We start from the raw sequence: 23,685 nt of genomic DNA, 5'->3' as shown, positions 1-23,685 counted from the left end.
GGTTGGTCATAGGTTGTAACCTTGTCCCGGAAGCTAAAATTGACCGTTCTCGCAGCCAATTAGAGGTTGATGTAAGCATGAGCCAACCAATCAGTTAGAGAAGCCGTTAACAAAGCCTTTTAGAGTATTCTAGAAGGTAGTGAGCGGGCTGTTCCAGTTTGTACGGTGGCGCTGATTCATTCTGCCATCTCCTGTTCCTGAGTGACTTTTTTTTTTTCTATCCTAGTGGCAGAAGTTTAACCGCTATGGCCGCTGTAAAGGCACTAAACCCAAAAGCCGAGGTTGCTCGGGCGCAGGCAGCCCTGGCGGTGAACATCAGCGCTGCTCGGGGGCTACAGGACGTGCTGAAGAGCAACCTGGGACCGAAAGGCACTATGAAAATGTAAGTGACCCGTAGTCCAGCAGGGATGTCGTTCTGTTACGGCTAGCGTTTACCGTTAAGCGCGTGAATTTTAAAGATAAAACGGACATTATTTGTGGTTCACATCTAGAAGACCAACTTCAGCCCAATAACATAGTAATATGAACATTATTTAAAACGTTTGAAGATGTGGTTGTCATTAATGGTTAATTAATTACTATACAGGCCTCACTATTTCCTGCCTTTTTGCAGGAGTCCAAACATTAAAAAATAAATAGCACTGAGTTTTTGTATCCGTTACGGTAAGAATCGTAGCCTTAGGCTCATTGCGATTTGTCACTTGTTCGTACTTAAAATGATCAAGCCGGCAGGCTTAACACCACGTGGGCCGGCCCAAACGGCAAAATGCTGTTTAACGAAAGCGTGTAGTTACGTGGGACGTTCTTTGCTGGTGATCTTATTAATATCTTTATTTCGACACGTTTTGAAGTAAGTAATTTAGTCGAGTTGATTGCGTTTTATATGAAGAGGGCATCGTAGCTCGTTTTTTAATCCGTTCAATGGTTGCTATCGCCACAGCGTGTGTAAGCGCTTGGTCGACACCCAAGAGCTTTGATTTGCCCGATGCGGTCACGTGGATGTTAGCTGTGGAAGGCATCAGCGTAAAATTTAAAGGATGAAATGTATTACATACTCCAGTCTTTAGTAGTTGATGCTTATTAATGAGTCAATTACGTTTTCGTTCACAGTTTAAGCGAAGTCTTTTTTTTTTAATATATTATAATATTAGACACCTTTTTATGACAGGTTGGTTTCTGGGGCTGGAGACATTAAACTTACCAAAGATGGCAATGTTCTACTTCATGAAATGGTGAGTAAGGCCTTGTTCTTGGAACTAAATAGTAAATGGGGAGATATGGAGCACCCTTTTTCATTGTTTTAATTGTTGTATTGTTTTAATCTTAATCCACAGTGCAGTGGTAGTTTTTCTTTTTTGTATAAAAATCAAACACTTCAAGATTTGTGTTAATGAATCTATCATTTGCTTATTTACTCTAAATCCAATTAACCACTCCAGCACACACCTACATTCAATACGATCTTGGGATGAGGGAGGAAACAGAATACAAGTAGGAAAACCCATATAGACACAACAACATTTATTTATATAGCACATTTTCATGCAAACAATGTAGCTTAAAGTGCTTTACATGATGAAGAAAGAGAAAAAAGACAAAATAAATAATTTAAAATTAGGGAACACTAACAGAATAAAAGAAAGGTCCGATGGCCAGGGAGGACAGAAAAAAAAAAACTCCAGAGGGCTGGAGAAAAAAATAAAATCTGCAGGGGTTCCAGGCCACGAAGACTACCCAGCCCTTTTTAGGCATAATATGACATAACGTAAATGACCTCAATCAGTCTTCAATGTATTCAGGGTTCTCATGGAAGAATTTAATGATAATGGTCATGTGGACTTCTGGCCTTTAATCCATCAATGTAAGGACATCACAAGGAGCACACACAAAAATCCACATGCACACAATGACTTGGTGTGGAATTCAAACCCAGGATGTTGAATCCATGAAGGGGTATAATTACTCTCAACTGCTTGCTGCTTTAAATATTCTATAAGAAGCCAATTTCCCCCTGTGGACACCCTAAAGTTCTATCTATATACAGCATGTTTTGTCATGGAATGTTTTTAACAGATGCATATCAAAGATAATGAGCTTGAGCTCCTTTTGAGAGTACAAAAAAAAATTTCCATTTGGTATTGTATGATTATGCTAAGTATACAAACAAAAGTTAGACATCTGAAAGTTTTGGTGTATCTAAATTAATGCTTAAGATTGTTTTAAAATTGATTTGTTTGTACTGCACAGTGAACACCCATGTGTGCTTTGTAGCTCCCTTGGTTTTTAGTCTGTGCTAAATTGAGGTCTGGTCTTTACCTCTGCATTAGAAGAAAATTACTTCTTTTTAATGTATTCAGTTGACCAGTACAAATTGTTTTTAAAAAAAAAAAAAAATTTGTGCTTTTCAGTCTTTGAACTGGAAGAATAGAAGAATTGTATTATTGAAAACATGTCTTGTGGAGTTGATAATTTAGTGGGGGGGGACTGGTCAATTTAAAACGTTTCAGCCTTTTTTGTGTAGAGTTGGTGAAATAGCATTTAGTTGGATTTTGGAATTATATCAAAGTTCTCTATGTTGTCTTTCACAGCACTACAGGAATTGATTTATACATCTCATGTCCTCCCTCCAAATGTATGGCATTTGTTTAGCATACAAATATGTTTTTTACTTAGTGGTATTCTGATGCTTTCATTTTTCACTTTCTAGAGATACACACTTTGTTGGTACCTGTTGCTGAAATTCATTATTTATCTTTTGTGTTGCTTATAATACAGCAAATTCAACATCCTACAGCTTCTTTGATAGCCAAAGTAGCCACCGCACAGGATGATATTACTGGTGATGGAACAACTTCTAATGTCCTCATTATTGGGGAACTACTTAAGCAAGCTGATCTGTATGTGTCAGAGGTACGTATTTGATAAAATACAGGTAGTTATTTTTCATGGTCTGCAGACTCTTCTCTGTTAATGCTGGTGGGCATTCTGTTTGCATTCAAAACAAAAAACCGATGACTTGGAGGGAAATGCTAGAAGAAAATACTAGAAATGAACCAACCAGACCTGGGGCCTTATGTATAAACAGTGCGTGCGCACAAAAATATTGCGCAAGAACGTTTCCACGTTCAAATCGCGATGTGTAAAGCCTAAACTTGGCGTAAATCCATGCACATATCCACGGTACCTCATACCCTGGCGTACGCAAGTTCTCCGATTGGTTTTGCAGACTGGCAGCACCCAGCTTCAAAGCAGTGCTACTGTTCTTGTGGTTACCCTTTTTCAGATCCACATCCCTGATGCGGCTTTATAAATACACTGAAATTAACCGCATATTGTTTATTAGTTTAATGCATCTGATTGTAATTAAACAGTAACAATATAATGGTCCACAGAATGGTCAAACTATTCTAAATACAATAGCTGCTTTAGCGTTGTTACTGTCACTGCATCTTCTTTCAGCTGCTCCCATTAGGGGTTGCCACAGCTGATCATCTTTTTCCATATTACTCTCACTGCACCACTCAAGAGTATTTATATCCACTGTATCTGAGTGAGGAATCGGAGATCTACAGGAGCTGAGAAAGAGAATTGTCGGTATACAGCAGTGTTTCCCAAACTCGGTCCTGGTGAACCCCTTTGGCTGAAGGTTTTTGTTCCAACCAGATTCTGTTTTTAAATTGGACTCCTGGGCTAATTAAGTGAAGTAATATTTCCCAAGTTCTGTGTTTAGGGAACAATATATTAATTAGAAAACTAAGTTTATATATATATATATATATATATATATATAATTTTTTTTTATTTTTTTTTTTAACAGTATCTACTTTTCTAGGTCTTCTAATTTTTTAATTAATCCAATTTTTACTAATTAGTGGGTCTGACTCTAAAGTAGTTGCAGCCTTTGATTATTCAGTGTTTGCCTGGGTGTCTGATCTGCTCGTTTTAAATTGTCGTTAATAAGGGGGGAAAATGGCACAGAGAAAGGGCAAAGTATAATGAAATCAACAAAAGAGAGTTAAGCATTATAGCAAAAGCAGAAATATTTCTAAATCATATAAATGTAAAAATCATGCTGCTAAGGTTTTCTGAATGTAGAATAAAAGAAAAAAAAACACCAGCTAATTAAATGAGATCAGTGCTATCAGGTGTTGCCACTGATTAGGAATCTGGTTGGAACAAAAACCTGCAGCCACAGGGGTCCACCAGGACCGAGTTTGGGAAATGCTGGTATACAGCATCAAGCACACGCTGCCTCAGCCATGCTGTCTGTTGAAGTGCTCTCACACGGCAAACGTTTCAAAGCTTTTCCTGTATTGACCTCGTGGTTCAGAAACAGTTTCATCCCAAGAACTATAAACTTCCCTGTAAACTTGCTCTACAGTTATAATATTGCACAAGCTGAGTCACTTCATAAAGTGCGTATTTACATATGATGGCGATATCATTTTTAAGATGAAATGCAGCAAAATGTTTATACAGATAAAACTTTTAACTTCATTTATATAATCTATATTGTTAATAATTAACCATGTGAGGAATTGGTGCCGCAGCACTAGCGAGGAGATTGCGCTCCATTCACAGATTGCTCCTGCCTCGTGCTGTTTTCTTGCTTGTGCTGGTGTGACACTGGAAGGCTAGATGGATGGAATAATTTAAACATGTACTACGAAGATATTTCACTGTTCCTTTAAAAGTTTTGAAGAATCGGCGTTCTAAGCTTACAGATGGCTTAACCTCTATTACAGAGCTGATTGTGTGGTGATTGGGTATTTGGAGAAAGAAAAGTAAGGACAGGAATTGGGGGTTAGTACGTTTGAAAGAGACAGTACTGCTACAATAAAGTATTTAATTGAAGGTTGCACATGGTGCATCTTACATGAAACATGAACAATCACTGCACCACTGTGTTCCCATGTTTAATAACATGATTTCACTCCTATCCTCCTGAAAATATCACATATACATCTCAGTATTTTAAATATTCAGAGAGCTGTAATACCACGAATGTAATGGATTCTGTGTCCTGTTGGAGGAAGAGAAAGCCCGGAAGCACGTAGTGATTCACACGCGCGCACACACAGAGCAAATAGAAGATCAAATACAAATCAAAGCATTTAACGTGCTACTTTAGTTACGATGGATTTTGAGAAGCTAGTAAATTTAAACAATTTTAAGATGAAGTTTATCATCTACTTTAATGACAAAATAGACTATGTGATTAAAGTTGACATTTTCGTTCTTTTTTTTCCTCACTGTGTACCCTTTTTTTTTTTTTTTTCTTCTGAACCCTAATAAGCTTTCATGTGATACTCGGACAGTGGGCTACGACTCGCTTTTCACTGTGATTTTGATATCTGACAACTTTTTTTTTACACTTTGGGCACTGTGCAACTTTGAACTTGAGCTTTCGAGTTTCTCCGACACTCTGTCACTCGATCAACTTCATTTTGTTGATTATATCGCTGTTTAAACCAACAAATAGTGCGTTTTTCCTTGCCTTCACTTGGTATTCGCTGAAATTCTATTTTCCCCCGTGCTTTTTCCATTGTCTTTTCACAGAAGGCTGAGCTTAAGGGCTATTTGTATTGATTTGCATGTTCAAAGAGGCGTAATTCTGGAAGGAGCTGGGGCGGGACAGCAGGCACGTGTGTTACTTTTCAGGCTGACCGGAAGTTTGCGTACGCACAGATTTATGCATCTGGAATTGTTTGCGTGTAAGCACGTTTCTGCTTTTGTCCGTAGGCCATGTTATAGTGTGAATTCTACGCACGCCATTCTGCATGAGGCCCCTGATCTGTTTAATTTAGTGTCTGCTTACTGTTAAAAGTGAATGCGTGGAAGAATTTAATATAAACTTGGACAATAATGAACAAAAATATATATATATTTATTTTTTTAACTAAATGTTTGACTTTGCCAAAGAATGTTCTGTTTTTGTCTTTAAAGAATTAATCCCTGGAAAAATGTTTTTCATTTATATTTCTTGTCACATGTAGTTTGTAATGGTGGAAAAATTTTCAATGTAATGTTTTGGTGGAGGAATTTAACATATTGAAGATTCAAAACTAGTTCTGGATAATGGTAAACAATTTGAAAAACATCCATGGAACAAGAAAACCTTCCATGCATCCTGTGTTGCATAATCCACATGTCTGTTATCCATTTGTATGGTCAAAACATGTAAAGTGTGTGTTTTTCATAAAATATTAAGTTACTTCCTGAAAATCCTGCATTGAATGTCAACTGGAAAGACTAATTCTCACAATAATGTGCGTTTGAATTGAAGAAAGGGTTCTTGACCATCAAAGAGGGAGAGAGGTGGATATTTCATGAAATAACATATTTTATTAAAAATGCATAGTTTGCACATTTTGACTATACAAATGGATAACGGACATGTGATTTCCTTCTATGGATTTTTTTTCACATTATTTGCCATTGTCCAGAACTGGGGCCTCATGCATAACGCCGTGCGTCGAATTCACACTATAACATGGCGTACAGATAAAAATGGAAATGTGCATATGCACAAAAATATCCAGATGCATAAATCTGTGTGTACGCCAACTTCCACATTCTTCCGCTACATAAATCCCGGTCAGCGTGAAAAGTAATGCATGTGTACCCGCCTGCTGTCCCGCCCTGTCTCCTCTCAGAATTACGCCTCTTTGAACATGCAAATCAATATAAATAGCCCTTAAACTCAGCATTCTGTGAAAAGGCAATGGGAAAAGCATGGGGGTGGGGGATTAAATAGAAGAATTTCAGTGAATACCAAGTGGATGTAAGGAAAAATGTACTATTTGTTAGTTTAAACAGTGGTATAAACAACAAAAGGAAGTTGATCGAGTGGCATAGTGTCAGAGAAACTTGAAAGCTCAAGTTCACAAAGTCGCACAGTGCCCGAAATAAAAAAAAAGTGGTCAGAGATCGGCGTGAAAAAGCGAGTCGTAGTCTACCATCTGAGTGTCGTATGAAAGCTTATTAGGGTAAAGAGGGGGAAAAAAAATTAAGCACACAGTGGGGACACGAAAAGTCAACTTTAATCTCAAAATTTTCACTTTAATCACGCAGTTTATTTTGTCATTAAAGTAGAACATCATAAACTTCATCTTAAAATCATTTAATTTACTAGTTTTTCAAATTCAATCCAAACTAAAATAGCACATTAAATGCTTTTTGTATTTGATCTTCTATGTGCTCTGTGTGTGAATCACTACGTGCTTCTTAAACAGGCTTTCTCTTCCTCCGACATGACACAGAATCCATTAAATTTGTAAAATAATAGCTTTCTGAATAATTAAAATACTGAGATGTATTATTAAATATGGGAACACTGTGGCGCAGTGATTGTTAATGTCTCACGCAAGATGCTTGCTGCGCCGTGCGTGACCTTAGATGAAATACTTTATTACAGCAGTACTGTCTCTTTTTCAAATGTCTAACCTCCAATTCCTGTCCTTCCTTTTCTTTCTCCAAGTAACCAATCGCCACACAATCAGCTCTGTAATAGACAAGCCATCTGTAAGCTTAGAACGCCGATTCTTCAAAACTTTTAAGGAACGTTGAAATATCTTTGTAGTACATGTTTAATTATTCCATCTATCCTTCCCTTGTCGTGCCAGCCCCAGCAAGAATACAGTGCGAGGCAGGAACAATCCGTGAACGGAGCACCAGCTCCTCACTAGCGCTGCAGCATCGTGTCCTCACATGTTTAATTATTAACAATATGAATTATTTAAATTAAGTTAAGTTTTTTATCTGTATAATAAACATATTTTGATGCATTTCATCTTAAAAATTATATTGTCATCATATGTAAATACGTACTTTATAAAGTGGCTCAGGTTGTGCAATATAATTATCGCATGTTTACAGTAAGGTAATTGTACTTAAGTACAAACAGTTCTACAGGGAGCACTTGATGGACTGATCGAGTGTGTTTAGAGTTCTTGGGAAGGAAAGGCTCTGAAGCATTTACTGTATGAGAGCAGTTCAATAGACAGCATGGCTGAGGCGGTGTGTGCTAGATGCTGTATCCCGATAATTCTCTTTCCAGTCAGCTGCTGTAGATCTGTGATTTCCCCACTCGGATGTAGTGATATAAATACTCCGAGTGGTGCAGTGAGAATAATATGGATAAAGGTGATCCGCTGTGGCAACTCCTAATGGGAGCAGCTGAAAGAAGGAAAAGGTGCAGTGAGAGTAACAATGCTAAAGCAGCTATGGTATTTAGAATAGTTTGACCAATCTGTGGACCATTATATTGTTACAGGTTAATTGCAATAAGATGCATTAAACTAATAAACAGTATGCGGTTAATTTCAGTGTATTTTTAAAGCCGCGTCAGGGATGTGGATCTATGGAAATGGAAACCACACTGGAACAGTAGCACTGCTTTGACGCTGGGTGCCACCAGTTTGCAAAATTGAGCAGAAAACTTGCCTACGCCAGGGTTGGAGCAACAGTGAAAATGTGCGTGGCTTTATGCCAAGTTTAGGTTTTATACATTGTGACTTCAACGTAGAAACGTTTGCACGCAAGATTTTTGCGAGTACACACCGTTTATACATGAGGCCCCTGGACACTGCAGGGTTCTGTTGAGTTTTAATCTTCATTATTCTATGTAACTTCTCCACAAAAACACCGGATGATAGTGATGGTTGAGAAAAGCTTTCAAAAAACATAGGGTGACTAACATGAAAAAATATTTTTAGGTGGATTTTTTCTTTAAAAGGTGGTGTTGTTGCTACTCTTAATTTAATGGATAAGTAAGGTTCATGTAGGTGTGAAAATGGTTTTTGGATAATACCATGGAGGTATGAAATGTTAGTTGATCTGAGCATTTTATTTTTAGGGTCTTCACCCACGTATAATTGCAGAGGGTTTTGATGCAGCAAAAGAGAAATCACTTGAGGTTTTAGAGCAGGTAAAAGTGTCCAAGGAAATGGATAGAGAAACCCTTGTCAGTGTCGCAAAAACTTCACTTCGTACCAAAGTCCATGCTCAGCTTGCAGACCTTCTGACTGAAGTAGGTATTTTTTTTAATAATGGCTGATTGTTGTCCCGTAAGTTTTTAAGAATTTTAATTTGCATTGCATGCAGTAGTAAATACTAACTGTAAACTTGCAAAGAGAACTTATTGGTTCCTTTTTTTAATATTACTTTCATTGCATTTTAAATTTGTTAGAATAGTAGCAGTTCCTACAACTAGAACATTAATAGATGTAAATTAAATTGCATTTTTTAAATGTGTTTGTTACATTTAATGGTTGTTAAATTTCAGAAGTTTAACAGATGATGAATAATTTAGGAAAAAGAACTCTGAGATTTGTAGGTTAAGGGTCATTAAAAAATTTTTTTTTTCTTTGCTGCTTCTAAATTCAGCTGTTCATCAACTAATACTGTATTGATTTCAATATAATTGATATCTTGTTAAGCATGTTTTATGAATTATAGGCTGTTGTAGATGCTGTCCTTGCTATTAGGAAGCCTAGTGAACCTATTGATCTGTATATGGTGGAAATCATGGAGATGAAACATAAAACAGAAAGTGACACAACGTAAGTTTATTAACTATATGATTCTTGCAGTTTAAAATTGTAATGTTAATAATAGTACAGCTTTGATTATTTTGCAGTTTGCCTAAATTATTGAAAATGTGATAGCAATATTGATAAATTGAAGCAGAGTGTTTTTTTTTGTTTTTTTTTTTGCAAAAAAGTGAAGCATAGTGATTTTACATAAATAGCAAGTGAGGCTATTGGCCGAGCTGGTAGAGAACATGATCAACCTGGCAGTTGGAGGATGGACTAGCCAGTCACTAAATATCTTTCACTGTGTGTTGATTGACTAGTGATGGACTGGTGCCCTGTTTGGATGAGTGCTTGCACTGTTCTAAATGGTGTATGCCCAGTCTTCTCACAAGTGTTGGTTTGCTGTTGTCTTTTTTTTTATTTTTTTATTTTATATAATGTTACCTTAGTTTTCAAAATAATATTCAAATATTTTTCCTTAATTCTACATTTTAACCAGTAGTCCACAGTCTCTCATCAGACTTCAGGATAGTGCAAGTCAGCTGTGAAAGCATTCTTACAGTAGAAGTGAGAATCACTAGTCTCAAGACTTTTTTTTTCTTTTAGGGGCATGCTCTCCAGGCAGATGTCAAGATGGGTTTCAGATGTTTTTATGTAATGAAGGGGATTGGATGGGTTTTTGGGTTGTTGAGGAGGCATAGTGAGAAGAGAGATTGGTTCTCTATTAAATAGCCAGGTTAAAATGGGTAGCTCATTACAATTTTGTGTTAAGACTTCATCTGATGGCTCTAATTTTTACTGTGACAAAACTAGGTTAATACTGAATATAGGGGTGCATATTGTAACCGCCAGTAGATGTATATTTAAGGTGGGATGAACCAAGTGCTGGAATTGCATTAAAAATACTTCATTCTATTAGTGATAAAGCAGAGTAGAAGACACTGTTAGCAAGAGTTATGAAGCTGGATACGGTGCTTGAATTTGTCGTTTCAGAGGTGCCATTTATGGCTATAAAAGTGTCACTGTTGAAATAGTTGTCCAGGCCAGGGAGCCGCCTGTTTCTCATCTGTGTCCTGATAATGACATAGTTGGTATGTTAATTTTTAATATCCTGAAAGTGCCCAATGGAGCAACAATTGAGATTAACTGTCACTTTGTTTAGATGTATATTGCCCATTGGCCCCTGTTGAATTGCCCTTGAGGACCATAGTCCAAGACAAAATATACCATTATTTGTTGGAATATTTTTGTTTTGTTAAACCTTGTTTTTCTTTATTCCCAATCATTGTAAGATCTTTAAAGGGCAATTTTAATTGTGCTGCACTTAAGATATTTTTATTGTTGCTTTTCCTTTCTAGTTTAATTAAGGGCTTGGTGTTGGATCATGGGGCAAGACATCCTGACATGAAGAAAAGAGTGGAAGATGCCTATATTCTTACTTGCAATGTTTCTTTAGAATATGAAAAGACGTAAGTACTAGACTTCCTTTCTTTGATAATTTAAGTATGTTTTTGTGGTCCTGTTCGGTATCTTATGATTAAAAATCAGTTATGCTAAACAAATTCTTCAGTTATTTCTACTGAGCCTATTTGAATGTGAGCTAAATTTTTGTCCCCATATTAGATCTGTATACTGCAATGTGGACTGAGTAAAATTCTGATTTATTACATGTTGTGTAACATGTCTACATTTTGTAGTATAACTTGGCCCGCATGAATTGCAGTTAAAAAAAAAAAAAAAAATTTTAATTACATTAAACAATGTTTATGTTTATAGGGAAGTCAATTCTGGATTTTTCTACAAAAGTGCAGATGAAAGAGAAAAACTTGTAAAAGCAGAGAGAAAATTTATTGAAGACCGTATAAAAAAAATTATTGAGTTCAAAAAGGCTGTGTGTGGTGATACAGACAAAGGATTTGTTGTTATTAACCAAAAGGTAAGAGCTGAAATCTGTATTTGAGCGCTGTGATAATGTGAACTGGTGTGTGTGGGTTTTTTTTTTTTTTTTTTGTTCTCTTCTAGTAAATGAGAACTCCATTATGAATAATTTGTAAAGGAATAATCAATATTGCCTCCTTACTTTAGTATTCATGTGATTTTCATGGGTATTTAGACATTTTCCATCTATCTAAATGCATTCAGCTGCCATTTTATTATACACACTCTGTTTTACTACTGGGTGTGAAGAAGATTAATGGAAATGTTTCTTCAAGATTTTGGTTCATGCTGCCTCAGTACCCTCCAGTAGTTTCTACATGGTTTTTTGGTCCTATGATTCGGATGATCCTCAGCTGGTATTAAGAAACCTAATATGATCCAAGAAAATAATATGCTCTACATTACACAGCCACTTCCTCATAAGTCAAATGTGCAAATAAGTTTACTGGTGTTTTTATTTGGAAGTGTTCTGACATATAGGGATTGTCCATTGCAAGATATGTTCAGTCAGTGTTACCAAATTTTACAAAGCCTTCAGTTAAAGCCACCTTTACTCTCATCACAGTTTAGGACATACTTTAATAAACAGTGCTCCACAGATAATTTGAGCATAGAGCATATAGTCTCTGGTTATTAGTGAGTTGGTATAGAAATAATGCAAAAATGTAGCAGTCATTAATTTGTCTTAGTAGTTATTGGTCTGTTTAAAACTGGAGGAGAACTTTTTTTATAATGGAACCAATTTCATGTGTGCTGAAATCTGAAAGTAAAAAAGGCAGAGTGAAAATGTAGTGGCTGTGGTGAAAACATTTTAATGTGAGCAAACAATAGATTTCTTTTCCCCTTTGGAAAATTTTATACAGCGGTCTTCTTAAAGTATGTTGGTTGGAGCAGTGTTTTGGAACAATTTAACTTGTGTAGTGGAAGAGAATGGCATGGGAATGTAATTTTCATTTGTGGACCTCTTCTGCATAGGCATATAAGCTACTTATTCGTTTCACTGTTTGAGATCACTTTAGTAGTTTACTATTTTGCTTTCATTTATTCATAAGAAAGTTCAGCTGTTTTTAAACCGTTTTATATTAAAAACTGACTTTATATCTAATTTATCTAATTTCATATAAACATACACTTTGCTCTTTCCCAGGACTGATGGTAAAGTTTGCTACAGGCTAAATTGTTTTCTTTAAGCGCCACAATACTGAACATCCATCTGTCCTCCTCTTAACCTCCATAACGTTGCATTTTATTTCAAAAAAACATGTAAAAAGCGTTGCTTTTTTGGGCATGAAAAATTACATTTTTATTAAATGCAAGTATAATGATGCATATAATAGTAATGATGCATAAAATAGTATGAATTGAACAGTAATAACAATATTTCTAATGATGCCAAAACGGTATATAATCTCAAAATGAGTGCTTTGTTGTGAAAGCATGCTGAAAGACACAATTGATCATCGCAATCGGCAAGATTATAGTGTGTTTCTTTTTGGATTTTTGCAGATTCAGTTTTTGAACAGTACACTGCACGTGTACGAGTTGGATTCTGTGTTTTTTTTTTTCTTTTTTTTCCTGTTGGAGTTATATAATCAATAAAATGTCTACCAATAAGACTCTGGATTGATCTGTGATGTGCTAGGTCGACTGCGTCTCTTTAGTGATACTGTGGTTTGTTCTACAAGCTGGCATGTAAAGTTTACTTGAGATAGTTTCATGACCTTTTTTGTATAAGACAAATGCAATGCTTTTTTTTTTTTCCCCCCTCTGCATAACAGGATAGATAGACGGCGAAGATGGTGCAGATTAAGAATTGACTATCGTGCCATTGTAGTCGACCACAGCACAAGGCTTCGTAACCTGCTTGTTGCGTTTTGCCTGTACAGTGACCATGGCTGCATTATGTACAGTGCTAAAAAGACAAACATCCATCTTGTCTATCCATTTCAGCACAAGCACTTTTGCCAAGCTACTAGCACACCTCGCTGTAATTTAGCTCTGCCAAAGTTTTCAGGCATGCCACAACGGTTGGGACGCACGGTTCCATATACACCAGCAAGATGTCAAATAACTTTGGCAAGTACAAAAATTTGTACTTGCCAAAGTTATTGGTTGCAAAGTAGACTTCATCCAGCAAATCTGTCAAAGTCCGCACAGATGACATAACTATTCCATACCAATTGCATTTCAGATCAAACATTGTCCATTTCTCTGTGTACAGAACCAAATTCCATATGTATTTTGTTTTAGATTAACAATGCTCATAAAACTTTATGCCAAATCTTTTTGACACGATTTACTGTATCCATGACAGTCTCCCCTTATAAGCCATGAGACTTTCATCGATGCTGACATCAGTCTGGAATGTAAACACTGAAATTTTGCTACAGTAGCCTAGTAAGTCTCACAAATGTTCTTCATTTTGGGTGCTGGATGGGTATTCTCAATAGTTGGTAAAGTGCATATATTTCATAATTAGTGAAAACCTACACTTGGATGTAATTTTTTCAAAGAATGGCAGTACTGACGTCACTTTTTTTACAGCCCGAGTGATTCAGTTCTAACCTTTATGCAAGACGCATCTGTACAGTTGCCAGAGTGACACTTGGGACTAATGCTATTAGCATGGTTTTCGCAGCCCAAGTAACGCTTGGGTGTAGTGCTAAGGAGGCTACATTGCTGCAGCAACTAGTTGAATTCATTTTCTTTTTAATCCCCTTTATGTCTGAAGGGTTTTTTAGTTGTGCCTAAATTACATACCCAAAGATGAACAGCTGTTATTTTGCTTGTGTAATAAAGGAATTGCCAATTGCTGAAAAGTGAGTATAATGTACCAAAATTTTTTTTTTTTTTTTACTATCTACATAATAATAAAAAAAAAATGGGTGCTTTAAGGATTTCTCTCCAAAAATGGATTTTACACTACATAACCAAGATATTTTAATAACCATTGAGTTTTGTTTCTTTGTTGAAAAATAATCCTATCACTGTGTCCAATCCAGAGCTGAGAAAATAAAATGTTTAATATAGACTTTTACCCATTTATAAATTTCATTCATTACTTGTGTATATAGTTCTCTATTTCTGGCAATCCGCCTGTAAGGAGAAACGGAGATCCTTCACACATCCTACACATGCCAGTTATCCAACTGATTTTGGGCTATACAAAAATAAATTGTATGGTATTTGAAATTCTTTGGAAGTTTATGAAGGTTCTATAATAACAGTTTGGAGATTACCTGCAATCAGTGAAATTTGCCTGCTGGATAACAGAACAATGCCAGTATAGAGACCTGTATTTAATTTACTAGCTGGCTGATCTGAGCACCACTGATAACTGCTTTTATTACAATTTGTATGTAGTGTTGGTGTGATTTATTAACGCTTTCTGTATTTTTATAATCTACTTGATTAAGCATAGTAGTGGACCTTGTGCATTAAGTCCACCTCTTTAGTCATATTTTAGAAATCATTAAAACAAAAATCATAAGTATAAACTATTGAGTACATACACCTTATTAATGTGCAATTTGTTGTCTTCAGGGCATTGACCCTCTGTCTCTGGATGCACTTGCTAAAGAAGGAATAGTTGCACTGAGACGAGCCAAGAGAAGAAATATGGAAAGGTATATGACTTATGTGAACAGAGATTTCGATTTGTGTTGCTTTATTTTTTTTTATATATGTAAATGCATTTCATGTTGCATGGACGAATTCTGTATTACTTATTCAATGGTATTTACAGTCAGACACCATGCAAAATTAATATTCACTTTTTTTTTTTAATTGCAGGTAAGCTTGCATGCTTCTTGCTTGGTAAAAGTGAAAACAAGAGATTGTTTTTTAATAGAGATGCACAAATCATGATTTGTATGGTTCAAACTAATTTCTCCACTCAACAGAAAATTCTCTTTCTCAATGTCCTTGCTGATTTTTGTTTTTAGCATTTTATGCAAAAATTAAAACTTTTTACAAAATGCTCAAAGCCTTAAGGGTGGGACTGTAAATTAAAAAAATTTCTTCCATACCCTTCCCTGTTTGGTCAGAGTGCAGAACTGGGCACAAGGCAATGATCTCTGGAAAATATCCACATCAACCTGAAGTCCTACATTATTCTTTTCATAACGGTTTCTTTATTGCACACGCAGGCATTATTTATTTTAACTCATTTTCTATTTTAAGCCTGAGAAGCTGACTTTCATGTATTTGCCTCAAGACCTGGAAGGACATTAGTGTTTTTTTTTTTTTTTGTTTTTCTTTCCCCTTCTCTCTCAAATGATAAACTGAACGGGTCACAGTTGAATGACTCCCTGAGCATGATGCTTAAGTGTGTTGCTTTGAATCCTATTGTATTTGTAGCTTTGACTTTGGATTGTGCACTGCTAACTTGCACAGCAAAGTTGTCCTGCTTATTAACATGCAAGCCTCCTGGCGTTAGTGTAATCAGTGAATGCATGTGAGTAATGTTAAATGAAAAAACAATACATTAACGGTGTCCTGCAAAAAAGTTCAGAATATCTATGCTGCTCATTGTAAAGCTTCAAACGTTTAATTACTACTTAATAGCTTATTACCTTTTATAAAGTAATAGATAATACCTTGGGCAAAACCGACACAATCATCAGCTTGTTGCAAATTAACAGGCCTTTTGCGTCTGTGCTACTAATACTTTGTTGTTTTCATCATTTGTGTGGTGGTAGGGTAAGAACGTACGCTTAGTACGGTTTAAGTATTTGATCTAGAGGATATTTGCAATTCTTAGGTGCTGTCTTGTTTGTCTTCTAAGGGCAGGTTTATACTTTACGCGACGCATGCTCCAGCGGACGTTCCTGCTACGCAAGTGTTTTTACTGTGTATACTTGTGCGCATACTTTATGTAAATCTGGAAGAATCCGCCAGGTGGCAGTGCAAGATACTATCACAGTGAGAACAGGTTCAGCTTCGCTGTGTTGTGAATTGCATGGAACACCCATTAAATTCCGGTGACACCTTATCTCTGAAAAGGATGTTTAATGATTAAATCCATCAATCCAGGAATGTGTCCATTCCAGCACGCATTGGGCACGAGGCCGAAACAATCCTTAGACAGGGCAGCAAGGAGAATACAAGCACTCTAATACACTAGCGTCATTTTAGTGTCACCAAATCTGCATATCTTTGGAAGGAAGCCGGAGCTCACTGTGGAAACCCAGCAGGAAAACCAGGTACACTCCAAGCAAGGGACAACCGCGAAGTGACTTCCTGCGAGAGAGCAGTGCTATCGCTCCGCACTGTGTCACCCCCCCCATGTGTGTAATTAACAGTATTCATTATTTAAACAAAATTATCGATCTGTAAAATGTAACATACATAATTTAATGCATTTCATCATGAAAGTGATATCAAGTATAAATCTAAGGATTCTAAATGTGCAGAAAGTTGGAATACCATACATTTTAATGTGTTCTGTGTGGTGATCTATTGCTGTTTGCCACTGCTGTCCGGTCAGGAGGAAGCCCCAGAAATAAGATGGCACAGAAGATGGCATGTGAGACTTTTAAAATGTTTTGTATCATTACGATCGGAAATACGTGATGCGTGAATATAAAAGTACCACAACTGCATCTCTGTCTGCATTTTGCTTCACCACATCGAAGCGCGCACATCGATCCCGTAGCATCCGTATAGAGGCATTCTGTGACATGTAGAAATTAAACAGAGACTCTGACGTCTCGTTCCGACTTGTATCACACTGCGTTCCCCCACTTTTTGCTGGTACTGCAACTTGCGCGTGCGTCCCGTTTAATTTTTGAGGACGTGTCAAATGAACGCTGGGAATGCATGGCAGCCATGATTTGTGCACATGTTCGTTCTGAGTATAAAGAAGCCCTAAGAGATCACCATAGTTGGGAAAACTGTGGTACATGGTTTTTGCTTCACAGTGGCTATCGTAGCCTAATGCGACTAGCTTTGAATCTTCGTTAAGTCAGTGCGTTAGGAATTTGCTTATTCTTCCAGACTGTTTGTGGTGGGGTGTTCTGTGTGTGTTTTCTTTCTCTTTCTTTGTAGTTTTTCTTCTCGCATAAAGATGTGTGTGCCTGCTAGGTTAAATGCTGGTTGGTGTGAGTGCATTCTAGGATAGACTCATCTAGGGTGAGTTCCTGCCTGCTGTCACTGACATCTGGATACAGTTGTGCAATTTGGCCTGTACACTTTCAACAAGTTATGAATTGCGTAATGTGGCATGTAATTAAGATATTTTAGTTACCTTTTCCGTGAGGATACATTTACTAGTGCTGAATTCAAGATGATTGGATTCCCCAACCAATGACTGTTGCTACAGATGCCTGTTTTTTATAAACCTATATATCATATATATGTGCTGTTCCAATGTGTAGCACAGTCAGATTGATTAATTTAACAGGTTTTACTTCTAGTACCTTTATTTACATTTCAATCGGTAGCTGTTTGAGGTTGATTTATTGAAATAGTGCTGCTGCCTTTTAATCTTCTGATCGGCTTTTCAATAGCTGTCATAGCCAATACTTTACAAAGAGCCGTTCATTGTGTGTGTGTCTCAAAACATGTACCACTTTTAGATATTGGTCTAGAGTTTATGTAATTGCCTGCATTCAATTTTAATAGTAAGGACATTCTTGGTTAATATTAAATTAACTAAGAATGCCTTTAATGCAAGAAGGAACATTTTTGGCACTATGGTTTTTCTTTAGCTCTTCCATTCTTAGCACGACATCTTGTAAATGCCAGTTATCAATGAAATGTGCACTTGTGGGTGTCTTGGGAGGTGTCCACTGGTATATTTTATAAATGCAACTTTCTTCCCAGAGAGCATTTAGATAATGTTTTCTTTTATAGTTTTATAGTTCTATGAGTAATTGTTCCACGATTTGGGACATTGTATCTTGTCTCTAACTCTCGAATAAACTGTTGAAATCCTTTTTCCAGTACATTGCTAACTGGATGCTTATCTTTGCTTGTGAAGATAACCAGCGTGTCACTAATGGTGCTTTGCCATACTGTGGATAAACCATGTACTGCTGATGGGTAGAACAGCACTCTCAAATGAAGTTGATTTGATTGGGGTTCTTCAGACTCTTAATTCCCTTAACTGTGCTAGATGCAAACTTAGTAAGAGCACCCTTAAATTACTGGTCTTTGAATTATATTTTAATCCAGTTTTGTGAATTTAACAGTGTGTGACATTGTTCCATTAATAGAACGGCTGCTAAACATTAATTTTGACATGTCTTGTTGTGGTTATTCTGCTACCTCAGTTCTTCCTTCCATCATGCATTTTTATCATTTTTGTAGTTACGTGAACACAAACTGTACAAAAAATGGACTACCTGCTGCAACATGCATAAAGCCTATGTCATGTAAAACAGGTCAAAAGGGCGTTTTGGAAATGTTCGAACATTGGCACACATTTCAAAACAAGCTGAAGTTATTCTTTTGATTGTGCCTTTTTGCATTAGAATATGTTTGAACATGAATATACTGTGAAAAAAAAAAAACAAAGTGCATAATTTGTTCTGACAGCCCTATTATACAATATACACAACAACTGGTACCAGTATAATAGGTTAAACATTTGTGGAGCTATGACCACTGCATGGAGGGCTTCAAGCATATTCAAGTAGGATGTTTTTGCACTCGGAGTAGATATTATTTTTACTTATTTGTGCATATGATGACCTCAAATGTAAGCAGTGATAGAAGGAGAAAACTAATTGCATTGAAGCAGTTTTAATGGAAAACATAGATCTGTATCAAATATTTAGTGTTGGGCAGTTAGAGATATATTAGTTTCTGGTGAAATGATACTTTTTAGCAGTCTCCACTTTTTACAATTCTAAAGCATTGTCTACAGCCAAGATATGGAACAGGCACTAAATAGGTGAACAACATGCTCGTATACCCTTCATATTATGTTTACTAAACTGAAAACCGCAAAATATTCACTGCTGTGTTTTGCTGTTTAAAAAAAATTAACTGTAAAATACTGGATTTGTACTTTCTCCGAATAGATTGGATTTAAAGGCCAAGGCACCAACACACACACTTGTAACTGGTAAATGGACATTTTAAATGGCTGATGTGGCTGTGTTTCTTAAATCTGCATTAAAATCTTTGTCCTTCCAATAGTCTTTTGGTCTAGATGCTAACACCTCTTAATGTAATGTATTTCAGACTTACCTTGGCTTGTGGTGGCATTGCTATGAATTCTGTCGATGACCTAACACCAGAATGCTTGGGACATGCTGGGCTTGTGTATGAGTATACTCTTGTAAGTAAATTTGCAAAACATTTTATTTTTATAGTGTATAGTCTGTCTAAGCTTACTGATTGAATAAACTTCAAGCAGATGATGACACATTTTCAGCATGTGCCTAATTTATAATGTTCCTTGTCATTTTAGTTTAGTAAACATTTCAGTATGGATACTTAACATCTTGCTGAGGTAAATCTGTAAAGGCTGGCCACAAGACTATAAATGTTGACTACATTTTTAGACATTTTCTGTATTTTTCTTCCTCTGTTTTCTGCACAAGTTTTTGTTTCCTTACCCTTTCTTCTGGATTTCTTCCAAGTTAACAGATGCAGTACTGTTGGCTGCAATGTTTCCTTTCAGACATTCTATCATAGACATGAATTGTTTGTGGACAGTAGAAGAGCACAGATGGACGTCTTCTAATAAAAAATGAATTGGCATGCATAGGGATTTTTTGACTACCCTGTATGTTATAGTTGATGCAGTTCTTAATGTTTATCCCAAATGCTTGGATAAAACAGTAGCTTTGACTAGCTTTAATAAAATTTGCTGAGCCTTTTTGTAATGTGTTTTTTGTTTCTCATAGGGTGAAGAAAAGTTTACATTCATTGAAAAGTGCAGCAACCCACTGTCTGTAACTCTGTTGGTCAAAGGTCCAAACAAGCACACATTAACACAAATAAAAGATGCAATACGAGATGGCCTTCGTGCTGTAAAAAATGCCATTGAGGATGGTGTGTAACTTAAGTCTAGTTTTATAGTGCCTTGCTCAAGCTGTCCTTTATAACAGTTTTTGCCAATTGTCTAGGCATGTCTGTGATAAATTTGTGCATTGTACTGCTTCTTCATGTTCTGTACATTTAAATATGACACCTTCACTTTCATTCTCTTCCAAAAGGCAGTGTAATTCCTGGAGCAGGAGCTTTTGAAGTTGCTGTGGCAGATGCTCTTGTAAAGCACAAACCTTTGGTCAAAGGAAGAGCCCAGTTTGGAGTTCAAGCATTTGCAGATGCTTTGCTCGTTATTCCAAAGGTGGGTGTGGGTGTGTAATTTGTTTTTGTTTTTTATCATGATTTTTGCATATTTTGCTGATGTTGACTAACTTGTCTGTCTGATTCAGGTTCTTGCACAAAACTCTGGGTATGATCCACAAGAAACTTTAGTGAAGCTTCAGACAGAAGCCAAAGAGTCTGGTCAACTCATTGGTGTGGATCTAAGTACTGGTATGTGTTTAATTTTTAATACTCCTTGTTACTTGGTGTCAGGTTGTGCTTTCTTGATAGTAGTAGTAGTAGTAGTAATTACTTTTACCATCCATTGCCCACCCACTTTATGAAACAATAGGATCATGGCAACTGGGTCACTGTGTTAGGAGTTTGCTTATTCTTCCAGTATGTGTGTGTGTGTGTGTATGTGTGTCTTTTCTTTCTCTTTCTTTGTAGTTTTTCTTCTCGCATAAAGATGTGTGCCTGGCTAGGTTAAATGCTGGTTGGTGTGAGTGCACTCTAGGGTGAGTCAAATTTTTTTTTTTTTTTTTTGCTGAAGTGAGATTAAGATTATAAAATGTACCCAGGACAAGATCTGAATTGTGAATGCTGTCAACACGTGCCCATCTCACTTGATATGTTTTTGGAGTGCACATTTTAGGTTTAAATTTGTGCATGTCTTTTGGTTTGCCATGGACTTTAAAAATCACTCCCAACAAATATCTAGCTTAATGCAAGTTGAGGTGACATTATTGAAATAAAAAAATTGTTGTGGTTTTCCAATAAATTTATTGCTTACACGAAGACTTATTTTGCTTATTTATGAGAATCCTAATGTAATTCTCAACACTCAGTGTGGTTCTGTGTGTGTGTGCATATTTATATTTTAATATAGCCTTGGTTTTTTGGAAAGACTCCCAACATAGTCTAGCTTTTATGTTGAACTATAGATCTTTCATAAAATGTAGAATTAAGACTCAAGTGTCAGCTGAATCTTTTAACCCTGTTATAAAAAGTATCACAATTCTCTCCACTCCTTACCCCGTGATTAGGATTTTAATTCATTTCATATAATTAAAGTAGCAAGGTTTGAAACCAGGTGAACTGATCCCAGCTTCTACTATCCAAGCCACAAACCTGCCATCCATTTTCTAACTGGATAATCCAGTTCAGACTTGTTTTGAAGGTTCATATTGCTGGCATGTAAATCACAAAGCAACATTTCTATTTTTCAATGTTTTATTTTGTACATTGACTTTTATATATGCTTTGTGGATTTTTAATAAGAAACTGTACTGCAAAAGTGCATTACATTTTAGGAGGAGGTAAAATCAAAGTTCATTATCTACCCTGCTTAATCTAGTTCGGGCTCATGAAATGTTTTTCTTTGTGTTCTGCATTTGTGCTGAGTGCACATGTAAGTTGTAATCTTCCCAGACTTCGTATGAACACCTGACCCTCTCTTCTCTGCTTTTTTTTTGGTGAGGTAATGGATCATTATGAGAATGTCTGTCAATGAAATGTGACTAAAGACAATGAATGCATTGCCCTTCAGCTTGCTCAACTAGACTTTGTTGGATGTATTTATTTATTTTTCTTTATATCTGTTAACTTAGCACTACTTTCTGGCACCAAGGATAACATTTTCTTCATGTGTGTTCTGATAGAATTAAAAAGAAAAAAAAATAAAACCGATTATAAACAGCATTGTAGTATAGAAATCTGATAAGTTCTTTGAAATGTTTTCAGTTTGTTTTAAGAAAAATCCTATTTTTAATAGGCGAACCAATGAATGCTGCAGAAGCCGGAATTTGGGACAACTACAGTGTCAAAAAGCAGTTACTTCACTCATGGTCAGTATTTTTATTTTATTTTTTTATTTTTTTCTTTTCCTACCCAATCAATTTGCACAGCATACATTTTATGATGTGAAATGAATTGTTGTAATTGAACGTTGTATTGCAATAGTTAATTTTGTTTGTGAAAGTGGAATGGTTCTGTAACTTTTTACTGTAAAAAAATTCTAATTGATGTTAATATTAGGCAAACCCAACATCTTTTGATTTTACCTTTTTTCTTTTTCCATAGCACGGTTATTGCAAGCAACATTCTCCTTGTTGATGAAATTATGAGAGCTGGAATGTCTTCACTTAAAGGCTAAACTCTACAAGTACAGAAAAATGACTGTTTGTAGTTGGAAATGGCATTTTAAGCACTTTGTGACATTAGGCTGAATCACAATGGGGGATTTGTCAAGCCAGTGCTTGCCTGTGGAGGAGTGTAGTATGAGTAACATCTCATTTATCCCATATGAAAAATGGTTGAGCCCACAGTTTTGATATCGGTAATTTATTTGAATGATCTCCATGCATTATAATGTGAAAAAAACAAAACAGTGCCCTTTGTTTATACCCAATAAAATTTTAGTTTGGTTCTGAAAACGCATTAGTGTTGGCATATATTGTATTATGCATTATGACCTACAGGCTGACATTACAGTTTAAAACATTTAGTGTCAAGAATCAATTTTTTGTGTTCGTACATCTTCTTGTAAGTCTTGTCTGATATTTACCTCAGGAAGAAGTGAAAATCAAGTAAACTAGCAAGAATCACTCCCCTAACTCCACCACCCAGTATTATCAGCAGAATATACAAGTATGTGGTTTTATAGTTGATCTGCTAAGAGATGAGGACAAGGTTTTAGAACGTTTAAAAGTTGTACTATGTGTCACCGTTTTAAGGTGATCTTTCTAAGCAAAGGGATCATACTACTGACAAATTGGCCAGTGCCGTTTTAAATGGGTAAAGTGCACCACTAATTTCACCTGGAAGTTGAGTGTTTATTCTAGAGTATGTGCAGTTATTAATAAATCCTATATTGCCACTATTTGAAAATTTTTATGAACTAGAGTGTGAAATGTGTTATTTTACAGAAAGTTTCCCTGAAAAGCAC

General features: G+C 36.2%; 1 protein-coding gene and 2 non-coding genes across 3 annotated transcripts; all 3 read left to right on the top strand.

Moving 5' to 3' along the window:
* Positions 1-119: 119 nt before the first annotated feature.
* cct6a (chaperonin containing TCP1, subunit 6A (zeta 1)) lies at positions 120-23,258 on the top strand. Its single transcript, XM_039756979.1, has 14 exons — positions 120-382; positions 1,169-1,232; positions 2,776-2,910; positions 8,858-9,031; positions 9,460-9,563; positions 10,895-11,005; positions 11,313-11,472; positions 15,018-15,100; positions 19,665-19,761; positions 20,333-20,480; positions 20,645-20,778; positions 20,867-20,969; positions 22,513-22,585; positions 22,821-23,258. The coding sequence occupies exons 1-14, from the start codon at positions 246-248 to the stop codon at positions 22,891-22,893; spliced, it is 1,596 nt and encodes a 531-aa protein (XP_039612913.1). The 5' UTR covers positions 120-245; the 3' UTR covers positions 22,894-23,258.
* On the top strand, positions 2,240-2,372 carry LOC120532001. The gene has a single exon (XR_005634189.1). It is a non-coding gene; the product is annotated as a small nucleolar RNA SNORA22 (small nucleolar RNA).
* On the top strand, positions 15,178-15,308 carry LOC120532000. Its single transcript, XR_005634188.1, has one exon. It is a non-coding gene; the product is annotated as a small nucleolar RNA SNORA15 (small nucleolar RNA).
* Positions 23,259-23,685: the final 427 nt, after the last annotated feature.

Source organism: Polypterus senegalus, chromosome 6 (genome assembly GCF_016835505.1).
Source record: "Polypterus senegalus isolate Bchr_013 chromosome 6, ASM1683550v1, whole genome shotgun sequence".
In the NCBI taxonomy this organism is placed as follows: Eukaryota; Metazoa; Chordata; class Cladistia; order Polypteriformes; family Polypteridae; genus Polypterus; species Polypterus senegalus.
Note: the sequence above shows the minus strand (reverse complement) of the source record. Positions and strands in the feature narration are given on the sequence as shown.

Coding starts and splice junctions, on each gene's coding strand:
- cct6a (XM_039756979.1), top strand. CDS start 246: ATGGCCGCTGTAAAGGCACTAAACCCAAAAGCCGAGGTTGCTCGGGCG. Junction 9,564..10,894: donor AAAACAGAAAGTGACACAAC/GTAAGTTTATTA, acceptor TTTCCTTTCTAG/TTTAATTAAGGGCTTGGTGT. Junction 11,006..11,312: donor TCTTTAGAATATGAAAAGAC/GTAAGTACTAGA, acceptor TTATGTTTATAG/GGAAGTCAATTCTGGATTTT.